General features: G+C 46.4%; 1 protein-coding gene across 1 annotated transcript in view; it reads right to left on the bottom strand.

Moving 5' to 3' along the window:
* Positions 1 to 2,537: 2,537 nt before the first annotated feature.
* Positions 2,538 to 13,843, bottom strand: part of STPG4 (sperm-tail PG-rich repeat containing 4) — a gene marked incomplete at both ends in the record, with an annotated part of 40,230 nt that continues 28,924 nt past the window's right edge. Inside the window, 3 exon segments of the mRNA XM_080813251.1 lie at positions 2,538 to 2,557; positions 2,560 to 2,659; positions 5,501 to 5,605. Coding sequence (XP_080669377.1) covers positions 2,538 to 2,557; positions 2,560 to 2,659; positions 5,501 to 5,605 — 225 coding nt within the window.

Here is a 13,843-nt window from a genome sequence, read left to right as displayed (position 1 = left end):
CCAGGCTGAAGTAGCCCCAGCTCCAGAAAGATGGACAGAGTCACGGGAGCCAAAGGCAAAGCTTGGTGAATGGAAATGAAATGCAAGGGGGGTCCAGATGGCCTTGCAGACTGTTCCCCAGTGGTTTTATCTCCAAGCCTCTGTAAACTTCTCCAACCCCTTCCTGTAGGTGGGTGAAGACCTCCTTCCCTCCTTATTCTCAAAGGGTCTTCATTCCCTTCTAGAATCCAAGGAACTGCCCTTGTCCCCAATTACACACATGCCACCCAGCTGGGGCCCTCAGCTGTGTCCACACCAAGGGTCTCCAGCCCTCTTGGCCACAGCTGAAGGGCCCAGGGGCCGACCCCTGTTCCAAGCTGGCCAACTGGAATCTCCCCCCAGGAACCTGGAACCAAGAGGAGCTGCTGACATTCTTTCAGGGTGTTGGCTCGGGAAATGACCTGAGGAGAGGCTGAGGTAGCTGCATTACAACCTATACATGTGAAGAGGCAGTGAAGGTTGGCCTTCTGAGGAAGAAGCAGGACTGAGAGAGAAGCAGTGGGGAGACAGGGGCAGAGAGGTAGTTCCTGCCAGCCCCTGGCTCCCACTCTTGTCAGGGAGGTACCCCTATGCTTACACCTCTTGCTGGTATGAGAAGTTCCTCTCACTTTCCATCCACAAGCCCTCACACAGACACAGACCACGTCTTACCTCTCTCGCTTTCTAGAACCAACTGCTTCCCTGAGCACTGGGGCAACCTGAGCCACTGTTTCCTAGAGAAAACCCCCTCTGTCAGAAATGCCCAATGTTACTTTCTGACCCCGCAGGGGACTCTGACCCACTTGGAGAATAAAATTTGGAACTCTCTGCCCTGCAGCCATCTTCTGACCAAAGTGTAACAAGATCAGCCACCACCCCCGAGACACGTCTGATCTTAACAAGTACCTGTTTTCTATTCTGAAAGAATGCAACACAGGGAGTTTCTTAAACAAATGAGAAATTTGAATAAATTCAGTGAGATGACAACCTCTCTTTTTTGCCTCCAACAACCCCTTTTTGTAAGGCTTATAAGGTAGGGAAGAGAGATGGGGGTGGTTCTCCTTTTAAAATACAACAAAATAGGGGCGCCTGGGTGGCTCAATCTGTTGGGCATCTGCCTTCAGCTTGGGTCATGATCCCAGGGTTCTGGAATCAGGCCCCATGTGGGGCTCTCTGCTTGGCGGGGAGTCTGCTTCTCCCTCTCTCTCTGCCACTCCACTCCCCCTGCTTGTGCTCTCTTGCCCTCTCTCCCTCTTTCTCTCAAGTGAATGAATAAAATCTTAAAAAAAAAAAAAACCCACACAAAATAAAAGCATTTATTTTAGTTTTTTTTTAAGTTAGTTTTTTTAATTAAAAAAAAAATGATGCCCTCCATTTATTAATGATCCTGGAATCTCTCCAACCAGATACTCGCTGTCATGCGAGGGGGTGTGTCCGGCAGAGGCTGCCTGAGCAGGTCTTTCCAGCTCGCAGGGCTGCGTGGGGCCCCGGCTTCCGACCAAGCCCTGCCCAACTCCCTTCCACCCTCATGGCACCTCCCACTTTCGTTGGGCCAGCTCCCTCAGTCCCGCTCCAGCAAATGTTTATCCCCTGCCTTTCACCCTCAAGGGGTCTTTGCCCCCAACCTTCTTGCCCCTCCTTTCTGCCCATCTCAGCCTCCAGGTCCCTTGCACGCAGCCGTCCTTCACCACTCATGGCCGCGCAGCCTCATCCCTGCTCTGCCCACCTGTGGCCTCCTCTGTGCACCAGAACCAGTGACTTCACGGCTTCCTGAGATGAGTGACTGTCTTCCCAGTAGAACTGCCATCATGTGAGGGCAGTCCCTGAGTTTCAGACACAAGGGGACCGGAAGAGCCACATGGCACAGCTTTCAAAGCCTTCCTGGAGGCAGGCACTACCCCAAATTCCCTCTCTGGCCTTGTCTCCCCTACAGCCCTCCCCAAACTCAGTCACATGCCTTATTCATCTTTCTGTGAAGCAACCCACTCCCAGCGCCCCAACCCCAGCACCTGGCACAGAGCAGATACTCAAATATTTTTGTTGACTTAAAACCACAAACACCCATTGGGTTGAATCAATATTATTCTTTTCAGGGACTTGAGAGAGAGAAAGAACCACCTGCTGGGATCTTGGCACACCCAGCACAGCCTTGGTTGAATGCTGACCTCCAAGGACACATCTGTGAGGCTGTGAGGTCTTATAGCCCTAATGCCCATGGCCACGCAGAGCACAGCCTGGACACATCAGAGTCTGTCCAAGCTGCTGCAGGAGGAGCCCAGGAGCACTGTCTTGGAATGTATCCTTGGACAACAAACAGAGTGAACACACTTTATTATTCAAGCCAGGACACTCTTGAAAGTGAACTGGAAATTATGCTGGGACTATTCCACAGAAGCAGGCAGAAGAGTCGCCTGGGCAATCCATGATGTTCTGTGTCAAACCCTTCTAAAGAACATAAAATAGAGTGTTCTAAACAGAAGCACTTGCTAAACTCAAAATAGCTGAGGGCCAAGATGGTTTTATTTTAAAAGCCAATTGTGTTGTTGAAGAAAAGGCTATTCTCTCGGCCCATTTTGGCTATGGTGGGGGGCTGCTTGGGGAATTGCACTGAAGATGTGTATGCTCCTGGGCCGGGGGTTTTCTGAAAACAGAACAGAAAACAGGGACTGATGAGACCATGTCTTCAACACTCAGGGGCCCCCTGAGGCCAGCTGTGGGCTCAGCCGTCACTGGCAAATCCCTACTGGGGAAGACGAGGGTCACGCCTAACTACGCTGTGGCCTGGGGCACCCTTGACTTGGAGCCAGTCCTTGGAGCAGAGGCCTGCTCCCATCCATGGCTTTCTGCAGGGCTCCCGAAGTGTCAAGAGAAGGGCAGACAAACAAACACTGGCGAGAGCCTGCTAGACAGCGGGCTCACATCCCACCTGCCCCCCAAGGATACTTTCCCAGTGGGCACTCTGCCCAGACAGCTCCTCTCCCTGGGAATCCCATCGTCGTGTCCCCCCCAACCCCCCCCACCACCTGCCAAGCACCTAGTACTCGAGAAAATGGATTCTGAACCTGGGTGATTGACCTCAGAAAGTCCAGACTCGGGTTTCTATACCTCAAGGCCTACAGACCCTAGGGTCCAAAGTAGTCTCAAGGGATCTACGAGTTCTCATTTCTAAAAGCCATGTTTTGCTTTGGATGAAATTCTTGAAAAAGTCATTTTGCCAATGATGTCAATGAAGATTCTCTTCTACAGTGATCAAATGCAACCGATGTCATTTCTATAGACTCAGGCAAAGACTTCGATTTCTTGGGTCAGCATTTTCCATGCTGGGGGACATGCACAGATTCTGGGAGGCTGAAGGGATTTTATCTCGGGTCTGTTGGTGAAGCATCGGTGTCTGTGTGTGTGTGGCCCAGGGAAGGGTTTTGATGTCAGACAGGCTTGAGTTCGAGTCCCAGTCTCACCGCCAATGGCTCAGTGTGACCCTGGGCCCTGTGCTTCCTCAGCCTCACCCAAGACAGGAGGTAACGAGGCTTGCTGGAGGCCCTCCAGGCCGGAGAGCCCAAGTTTGGCAGCTATAGCTCTCGGCACATTAGCTACCGGCACTATTATTATTCCCTATTATCATGGGCTTGTCATTTCCATCCTTCTTTGCAGTGTGTTATCTCTCCAGGAGAGAGAGAGGGTGGAAATAGGATTACCCTGGAAGTGGGACAGGGTGGTCAGGCCAGAGTGGATGAAGTCAGTTGCCCGCAGAAGCTGCGGTCAGTGACAGGATGTTTCCTCTGCCGAAAGCGGAGGAGCAGCCTGGAAATCTAATCAAGTCCTGGCCAGACGTCAAAGGGAGCCGAAGCCTTTATTAGTGCTATTAATGAGGAAGCAACATGCGGGTGGAGTCCTGGAAAACCAGCCCACAGAACAGCAGGTCTGTGGACCTTGGTCTCACAAGGCTACCCTCCAGGAGGCTACCCGTGGTGGCTCTCAGACCTTGAGAACACCTGGCTCTATCCCCCAGCCCTGATTTCACTGTCACTGAGCAAACTTCGGATTGTCCTTGGCTTCAGTGAAGAGTTTCCTCTAAGGGGAGACACCCCATAGAGCAAGTGGCTCCAGACCGCAGCCTGCCTTACTGGACACTTGTAAATTACTTGTAAAGTGAACCTTCTGGCTTCTCTATCAGCTTCCTGGGAGTTTGGTTAGCAAAACTGCAGCTTCCTGAAGATGCTCAGCCTTGGGAGCTTGGACAGAAGTCTGTGTCTGGATCATGCTAATGCCACTAGGGTGCTAAGATCTACGGAAGGGACTCACCACCTCCTGCTGTTGGGTCTGTTTTTAATTTTACCAACAGGGACTCCCCAGTATTCCTCCAGATAAAGACCACACTAACCCCACACCAGAGCTGGTAGCTCTGGAGAGAGATCTTCATGACACCAGCCTGGGACACCCACCCTTCCTTGAACCACCAGGATGGGCCCATTTTCTTATAGGCAGAACTTGTATTTCTGTCTCCCCAGCCACCTTCAGTAAGGCTACGTGCCCGTGAGTTCTGGGGACTTTCCAGCTGGGGTGAAGATGGGGATCAACAAGGCCATGGGAATTAAAACTGTCAGGATTTTTTTATTTTTAAGAAAACTAGCCACCGTTCATAAGCTTCATGTAGTGCTTTCGCAATTTTTCTTGAGTCTTCTCTAGGCCTCTGAGGCTCAAACGCTGCTGCCATGTACCTGTGTCTCACTGGGGACTTGACCCCCTTTGCTGTCTTTCCTGAGTTCTTAGGGGCAGGATGACCATTCAGGCCATATTGGTCTCCTTTGGTTCAATAATAATATTTCTGCTCTGAAGCCACACACACGCCCCCCCAAAACCGTATACACAAAGAACTGTACGTGGATGGGGTCAGCTACCGCCCACTGCTTGTCTCAGTTCATTAGATACATGTTCCCACAGAGCAGCCAGGTCACAACATAGCTAATTACTATGCTGGATGTTGTCAACTGGACCCCAAATTTGGCCCCCATCTTTCTGTTTGAGTCCCTCTGAGCCTGAAACAGCCTGGGGGGCTTGCCACATTTTTGAGCTCCATGTTCTTTCCCACCTGGACAAGCAATTAGATATATATATCTAATATATATTAGATATTATAGTCTATTATTATATTATATATTATATATATTATATATATTATATATTATATATTAATTATATATATTATATTATATATTATATATATTCTAGACAATTCTAATATGTATTAGATATATATATCTGATATATATTAGATATATATCTAATATATATTATATTAGATATCTATATATCTATATAGATATCTAATATATATTATATTAGATATCTATATATCTATATAGATATCTAATATATATTATATTAGATATCTATATATCTATATATCTAATATATATCAAATATATATATATCCCCAACCCCAATCACAAAACCTACAAACATCATCTTTTAGAGTACTTACAGAACAAGCGGGCAGGAATCGAGGTACTTTGGATTGAAAACAGGAAGTAACAGAATTTACTGGAGGTATTTTCAAGTCATAATGACCCGGTCCTGGGCCTTCACGCTATAGGGGGGAGAAAAAGTGTTTTTTATGATTACTAATATTTGTTATATTTTAATTCTTTATTTACCTTCCACAAATAAACATATGGATCACTTATGCTAGGGTAGAAAATTCCCTAGACTGGGGCTTGGAAGTTATGAAGGTGTGCCCTTGCACAAGCCATTGTCAAGTGGGAATAATACTTGTTTTACCTGCTTTACCTGCCTTGTGGGTGTCTGAGACTGAAGCTTAAGTGACCTGTAAAGGCTCCCCTTGGTCCTGCCTGGACCCGCTGCCCCACACTGGCACACCTCACTCCCTCCCTGTCCTTCGGACTGTTAACGACTGCTGCTTTGAGCTGTTCGCTTCCTAAAACTCACGTGTTCTTTCATAGCAGTATAGTATGTGTTATCTTAGTCCAAACAAGTCTTTATAGCGATTTGCTGACAAAAGCACAATGCTATGATATTCACATAAAACCAACACAATTTTTAAAAGACAATCATTCTAATAGAAAAATTAGTAAAAGGCAATTCACAAAGAGGAAATATAATTATTCATATAGGAAATGGGGGAGGGCTTTAGCCTCATTAATAACAAAATAAATTTTCACTAAAACAAGGATATGATTCTTGTTTCTGTGTCTAAAAAATTAACAAACAAAGAAAAAGGAAGAAGGGGGAAGGAAAAAGGGGGAAAAGAAAAGAAAGAAGAAAACCCCCAAATCTTAACCACCAGCATGGACATTCCTTTATGATTCTGGTGCAAACACAAATTTGCTTAGCTTTTTGTGGAGGGCAATTTGGTAAGATATGAAATGGCTTGTAAATGTCTAGACCTATCCAGAGGGAGAAAAAGGAGGCTGGTTGCTGGTTACCAGACTGCTTCAGGAATCAAGAGACAAATGAAGAGTCCTGAGCCCACATAGAGCAGGGAAAACGGAAAGGGCCCAAACACCACCGTGGATCATGTGGACAAGACGTTAACCTCTCTTTTTTTTTTTTTTTTTTTGCAATTTACTCTTTCTTTCCCATTTTCAAATACCTGTACTATTTGATAGAAATGAGTCATTCTAGCATGATGTCTGGGATCTGTTCCTGAATAATGCAGGGACTAGGGGAAGTGGGTGGGGGGACACACTGACCAGGAGCCACAATTGTTGGATGGGTATGCGGGGGCTCGCTGGAGGATTGTGTTTGTGTGGTTATATGTCTAAAGTTTTTACAGTACAAAGAGAGGATGTATGTTTATTATTCTGACCCAGCAAGTACACCTTTAGGAGTTCGCCCTAAGAAAACAATTGAGAACGGATGCAAGTATTTGGAAATCAACTAAATCACCGATAATGTGTGTCTGGGTAAATACATCGTGATTCTTCCATCCAGCTGTCTAGTGATGAATTGTTACAGACATAAAGCTACTCCCAAATACTGTTAAGTGCAAATGCAAACTTAAAAAAAAATGTTCCCAAAAACATGGGGAATGGAATATTTGCTGCCTGTTTTCCCCAGGTGGCAACATGTTGTTTAAAAAGAACTTCTTCTGGGGCGCCTGGGTGGCTCAGTGGGTTAAAGCTTCTGCCTATGATCTCAGGGTCCTGGGATTGAGCCCGGCGGGGCTCTCTGCTCAGCAGGGAGCCTGCTTCCCTTTCTCTTTCTGCCTGCCTCTCTGCCTACTTGTGATCTCTGTCTGTCAAATAAATAAATAAAATTTAAAAAAAAAGAACTTCTTCTTTTATCATAAGAATAGTAAGAACTATTCCTCTTACCTGCATTTTCTAATTTTTCTGCAATGGACTTGAGAACTCTTGAGATATTTAAAAAAAATTACATCTACCATATAGATAAACGAATGTGAAAAATGAGCAAAGGAAAGAAAGATAAAATATACAATAAGGCTAGAACAGAGAACCGTGTCCTGTTAGACCTTTCTCGTAGGTAAGGCTGGTCTGCAAATGAGCCCATCAGATACAGTGAACAGGTGCCCAGCTGCAGACCCACCGACGGAGTTCAGAATCAGGCTTTCCCTTGTTCCCTCCCGTGGGTGGCAAAGCCGAGTCGTCGGGGCTGCCATTCTCAATTACTCCTCCGTGAATGGAGTCTGTTATTAACAGTCAAGTGCAAGTCTGAAAATCAAGGGATGGATACGCCTCATAATTCTACAGCTCATGGCAGAGAGATGAAAACAGTAATACTTTGAAACTGATGCCTACGTGGGACAGAGATCACTATGGGGGTGAGGCTCTCTGTGTGGACTGACCTGTACACTCCCACTGGAGAAATCTGAGCTGCCATAAAAGCCAAAGCATAGAAATCCAGGGGAACCCAACAGGAACAGTCGCTGCGACACCCTCCACCCTCCACCCTCGGTTTGGCCATAATAACCGCAGTACTTTCACATCAGAATGGTCGCTGCAGCAAAAGATGCTGCTAGGTGTGCTACCGTTGACTCTATGCCTACAGCAGCCCCTTACAGGATGGCTAAGAAATGCCACCGCATGGCCCCTTTCCCCCAAGCCTGATGTGGCTTCCCTTTCTGAGTTTCCAAATCATGAGCTCCTTGGGAGTCCAGGTGCCAGGTTTGGCGAAGCACTGATGTAGGCCTGTGCCACCCAGCAGCCTCCCTGTACAGGCTTGGGGGCTGGGTCATCTAAATCCAAGGGCCTAAGACTTGGGGCAGAAAGAAATGATTGCATGCTATTTGCCCCACACATGTCTGATGCAATCTTTCAAAGAGGCAACATTAGGGAAGTGGATCCAGGCCCAAATTCATATTCCAGAAGCCACAGGAATGTTCTAAGTGAAACGTTAACGACTGGGCCAACATCCTGCAGTGGGCGGGCGGCAGCTCCAGCAGACTCCCTACTTTGGAGGACAACGTGAGTGGGCAGTGCAGGAATGGGGGGAAGGGAACACCCAGCATGGCTTAGAATGTGGGTTGAGAAAATGGATCCAGATCGATGAGAGGGTGTTTAAAACAAGAATATTTGACTGGTTAGGAGGGTTGCTCCCTCAATTACTGGGGATCAATGAGCATGACCTGGAGCTTTGGTTAACATTATGTGGGATGCATGGGTGAAGGGCAGCTCCCAGGTCCATCAGGCAGTACTAAGCACCTCTCACACCAATCAGATGAGCCATTTCTTAATCCTTGTTTTGGTCAGGATCATGATTTGGCAACTCTGAGTTTCCTGAAGCTACACCTTTCAAAGACCACTGACATTCGGAGCCAAGAGCGAACAGAACTGTCACCTTTCTAGGATCCCAGGACCTTCTTCCAAAATAAACTACAGGAAACCTTTCATAGTTACCCACTCTTCTGCTTTGGGGTGTGATTACATCTCAACTGTCCTGACAAGATGATAGTTATCTTTCTCTTCCCTTTCAAAAAGTCACTGAGTTTCTACTCAAGAGCAATTTTAAGCAACGGGAGCTACAGGGATGGCACAAATGAATAGAATACTACCTTCAACCTCAGAGGAGCTTATAGTCCAGGGAGGGATTCTTTTTATCCCAAAAGGTGCGAGGAGCGAGGACAGACCTGAGGGAGGGCTGAGCTAACTGCCTGGCTTCAAGACTCTACCAGGCCCTGCTGTTTCCGGTCTGTGCCAAGTGCTAAGTGTGATCTCTGGGCCACGGGATGGTGCCAAGGGTGGCCACTTTCTACTTACTACAAAGGGCTCAGAATGCATGGGCCCTACTGACTTTTCTGGAGTGCTCCTAGGACCCTGTCATACCATGAAGGAGCTTCCCAATGGGCGATAACTCTCAGTACCATTGTAGGCCTTTGGTAAGCCCTGCCATGGCTCCACTGAACACACATCTCCTCCGGGGCTGGGAGAGTGGGACTGGCTCACCTACGCCACACTGCTCTGGAACTAAGAGGTGTATCACTCTGGGGCATCCCAGAGCAGCAAAATGCCGGGTACCTCTGAAAGACTGTGCAAGGGTAGGTGCAATTATCCCAAGTTATTATGTGTTGAATTGTGATTCCCTCAAAATCCACAAACCCTACACATTTTTATTGTGTTGAATGGTGCCCCCCAAAACTCACAGCTCCTGTCAATTTTGAATTACTAGTACCTCAGAATGTGACCCTCTATGGATAAAGGGTCCTTACAGATGTAATTATTTAGGATGAGATCATTAGGATAGGCCTTAATCCGATATAATGCTATCCTTCATCAAAAGGGGAATTTAGGACACAGAGACACACACACAGGGAAAACACCATGCAAAGATGAAGGTGGAGGGCTACAAAACAAGGGAGGCCAAAGATTGTCAGCATACCACCAGAAGCTAGGAGAGAGGAATGGAAGATACTTTCCCTCCCAGCACTCAGAAGGAACCAACACTGCCGGCATGTCCATCTTGGACTTCCTCTAGAAATGTGAGACAATAAATTTCTGTTGTTTAAGCCCCTCAGTTTGTAATGGTAGCCCTAGTAAATGAATACATAAGTGCTCAGCTCATTTCTTCATTCGGTCAGTATACAGTACACCCCATGGTGTGCTGGGAGTCGGGGATACAGCTGTATTTCTGACTCCCAATATCCATTGTCCATTGTAAGTCCATTATCCATTGTAAGTCTCCCAATATCCATTCTATCCCTTAGTATTAGAACAATTTTTAACGGGTGCATGTCTACCCAGCACAAATGTTACATTTCCCAGCTTCCCCTGAAGCTGGGTGTGACTGGATGACTAATTTCTTGGCTATAGGACAGAGGTGAAGAGGTGTGTATGAATTCAGAGCATCCCTATGGAGAGGGCAGCTTATCCATCTGCCCCACCCTCTTGCCCCCTGGTTGGTCGGTCCCATGTTCTCTGCTCTCTGGGACCACGAGAACGGAAGCCACACTTAGCAGAGCAGCACGCAGAAATGTGATGCTGCTGGATTGCCCCACCAGCCCGGAATTGCCTACTGCAGGAAATTTATACAAGGCAGAAATACGTTCTTCTCCCATTTATAATGTTGTTATTTGGGGTCTCTGTTCCTAGCAGCAGAACTCAGTCTTTTTTTTTTTTAAAGATCTTATTTATTTATTTGACAGACAGATCACAAGTAGGCAGAGAGGCAGGCAGAGAGAGAGAAGGGAGGAAGCAGGCTCCCTGCTGAGCAGAGAGCCCGATGCTCGATCCCAGAACCCTGGGATCATGACCTGAGCCGAAGGCAGAGGCGTTAACCCACTGAGCCAGCCAGGTGCCCCAGAACTCAGTCTTAATTGACATGATAGACATGTTCCCTACTCCTGTGGGGCTTACATTCTAGCAGGGAATATATATATGCCATGCCAAAAATATGACAAATGTGTGGCATATGACAAGAAGGGGCATATAGGATGCTGTGGGAAAGCATGTAAAAGGGTACACTCAGGGGCCTGAGAAGCCCTTAAGGAAGTACAAATGAGCTAAGACTGAATGAGTAAGGAGGGGGTGAAGTTTTCAGGGCAAGGGGCTGGAGGAAGTGTCTGTACAGAAGCTGTAATAGGAAAGGTTAGGAAAAGCTACCCAGGGAGGAAGATGCCATTCATTTTAACCATTCAGTCAAATTCACCGCATTGCAGAAATAAAATAAAATGTGCATAGGCTCCTATCAAAAAAAGGGGGGGGGACCTGAAATTCAACTTTCTCCGGACAGTTACCACTTCACTGGTTTTTACACATGTATTAAACACTAAGAACCATTTATGGTTTAACTGCAGGTGTAAAATGTTCAATGTCACCCTTGTATTCCCAATCTCTGCAAACCATCTGCCTCTGCAAACCGGGTTTGCAGGTTTTGGGGCACCTGTACAGCCGGCTCCACAGCTGCCCACTGCTGACTCCCCTGGCTCCCTCGCCACTGCCAGGGCAGCTGCCCATCCCTGCCCTGTCTCTAGCTCAGTACCCACTCTGGTCACCAGTGCTCATGTGACAGTCGAGAACTTGAGGCTGGGTGAGGGCTACACACACACACTTGAGCACCTGGGTTGTGGGATCCACAGTGACCCAGCAAGTGACCTTGCTTCTCACTGCTAGGAGGTATCACCACTCAGCTCTAAACTATTTTTCTTTAAAAATCACAAAGCTAAAGGGAACCTAGGAAAAGCACAAAGTCTGTCCCCATTGATCCGAGGTACAACTTCTCTTTCCTTGAAGAGAGAAAAGGTCATAAATAAAATGTATGGCCCCAAATGTCTACCTATACACATGTAACACACAAGTAATAAGCAGCATAAATTGAAATTATTAGATGGGGTGGTAAAAGGATCTCCCCTAAATTTGGCGACATGCGTGTAATAGCTGGCACACATTCCCCCCAAAAGAAAGCAGGTGCCCCAGCAGGGATAGCGGGCTCCTGTGTGGAGGTGGGCACAGAGACAAGCCGGAGCTGCCTGTCTAGGAATTCAGGAGGAGGCCTATGGCAGAGCGTCTGCAACTCACGAAATTCTAGAATTCTATAACCGCTGGTCTACAGCTTCACAGGAGAGAGAAAGGAGACATGCGTGCTATTGAGTAGGGTAGTCGCAAAACTTTCAGGCCAAAAGTTATTCACATTTGCGAAATTAGGAATTGACCATACCTCTTAAGTGTAGCTCGGTACTGTTTACTCCTGCCGAGAGAAAAACCACAGCAGTCCGGGGTTCCCAGCGCGGGCTGGTGGGCAGGCAACACTCAGTGACCACCAACCTGCCCACCATAAAAACTCGGCTTTTACAGGAATGCACCTGTTGGGGACCACCGGGCAATGCAGCATGGTGTTCACCTGACCCATCCTCCTACCTGCTCCCAGGGCCCCATCAGCCTTAGAAATCTAAGGCGGTACTTGCCCACAGGAACTTCGGCAAAGCCGGCCACTCCTGGTTGCGGGAATTGGCCCAGCGCAGACACGTGACTGTCGCCTGGCCAATCCAAAGAGCCTGTATTTTCACACTCAGGTGGCTAGGCAGGCAGGTGCGCACCTGGGACTGCTCATGGGTCCTCTTGCCCAGCTCATAAACAGAGTGTGCCCAACAGCCAGAGGAAGGTAAATCAGTGGCAAAAGTCCTAGAGGCTGTGTGCACCAATAAAGTCCATCCCACTTTTATGTTTTAATTGTTTGCTTAGCCAGTCCAGGATGGGCTTCTGTCACTTGGAACTGAAAAAAAATCCTGCCAATTACATTCTTTTTCCTCTACCCAGTCAAGATACTGTTTTAAGAAAGGAGAGCAGGAAATTCTTCACACTTGCAGCCTAACAGGGATATATGACTCTCCTGGTGTTAATACCACTGAAAAAGTTGCAGACATTTTTTAGAAAGAAAAACTGCCAGGATATGTTTTTATTAAAAATAAAAATCCTAGTACATCTGTAGCTATATTTAAAAGGTTATATTTTTCAAAAACGTTACCTACCAGTGAACTCATCTTTGAGGAGATTGAGACCGGGACCTGCTTTAATCATCTTTCAGATTCCATTCAAGCAGAAATCAGTTTATGTTTGGCTTGATTCAATCTGACCATGTTTACTAATTATTTTTCTGTTCCTTGTGGAATTTCAAACTATCAACTTAGGTTTTTAATTGAACTAATTTCGTAAATGCAAAAGCAGCTAGAATGATTCAGCAGTCTTTCAGAGTGCTAGTCTTAATGCAGAGAGTATGGCACAGATCTGCTATCCCCTTTTCAAAATGCTATTAAATGTGACTAAAACAGACAAATCATATAACGCTCATTCCTATCTGTACAGACTCTTTCCTGTTTATCTAATCCTTTCCTTGTTCTTTATAGGCTTGTCAGGTTTTAAGAAATACAGAAACATCTTGAAATATTTCTGACATCAAATAAAAGAAACTCATTTTCACTTGACATTCTTAAGATTTTATTTCTACTGTCAGGAAAGGTGTGCATGTCTTGTTTTTCACTTTATATACAACTGTGAGAATTAATAACTGTAAAGAATCTGCTCAGCAAATCACTGGGAGTCCCAAATCATGTGAATGACTGAGTTCTAATTAAGTAGTAGTAGTAAGTGGCGCTGTTTTTATTTAAGTAACAAAATATTTTTATGTTGACTATTTTGATGGCATTTATCCTCAGACACTACTACCTCTTTTTTTTTTTTAAAATGCTACCTCTTTTCTGACTTCTTCTTCTTCTTCTTTTTTTTTTTTATTAGAGGGAGAGAGGGTGTGCCCATGAGTTGGGGGAAAGGGCAGAGGGAGAGGGAGAAAGGGAAACCCAAGGAGGCTCCACGCTAGGTGTCAGCCCCATGCCAGGCTCAATCTCTCCACCCTGGGA

This window comes from Martes martes (assembly GCF_963455335.1).
Source record: "Martes martes genome assembly, chromosome: 9".
Taxonomy (NCBI): domain Eukaryota; kingdom Metazoa; phylum Chordata; class Mammalia; order Carnivora; family Mustelidae; genus Martes; species Martes martes.
The sequence above is the reverse complement of the archived record's forward strand: the minus strand, read 5'-3'. Positions and strand labels throughout refer to the sequence as shown.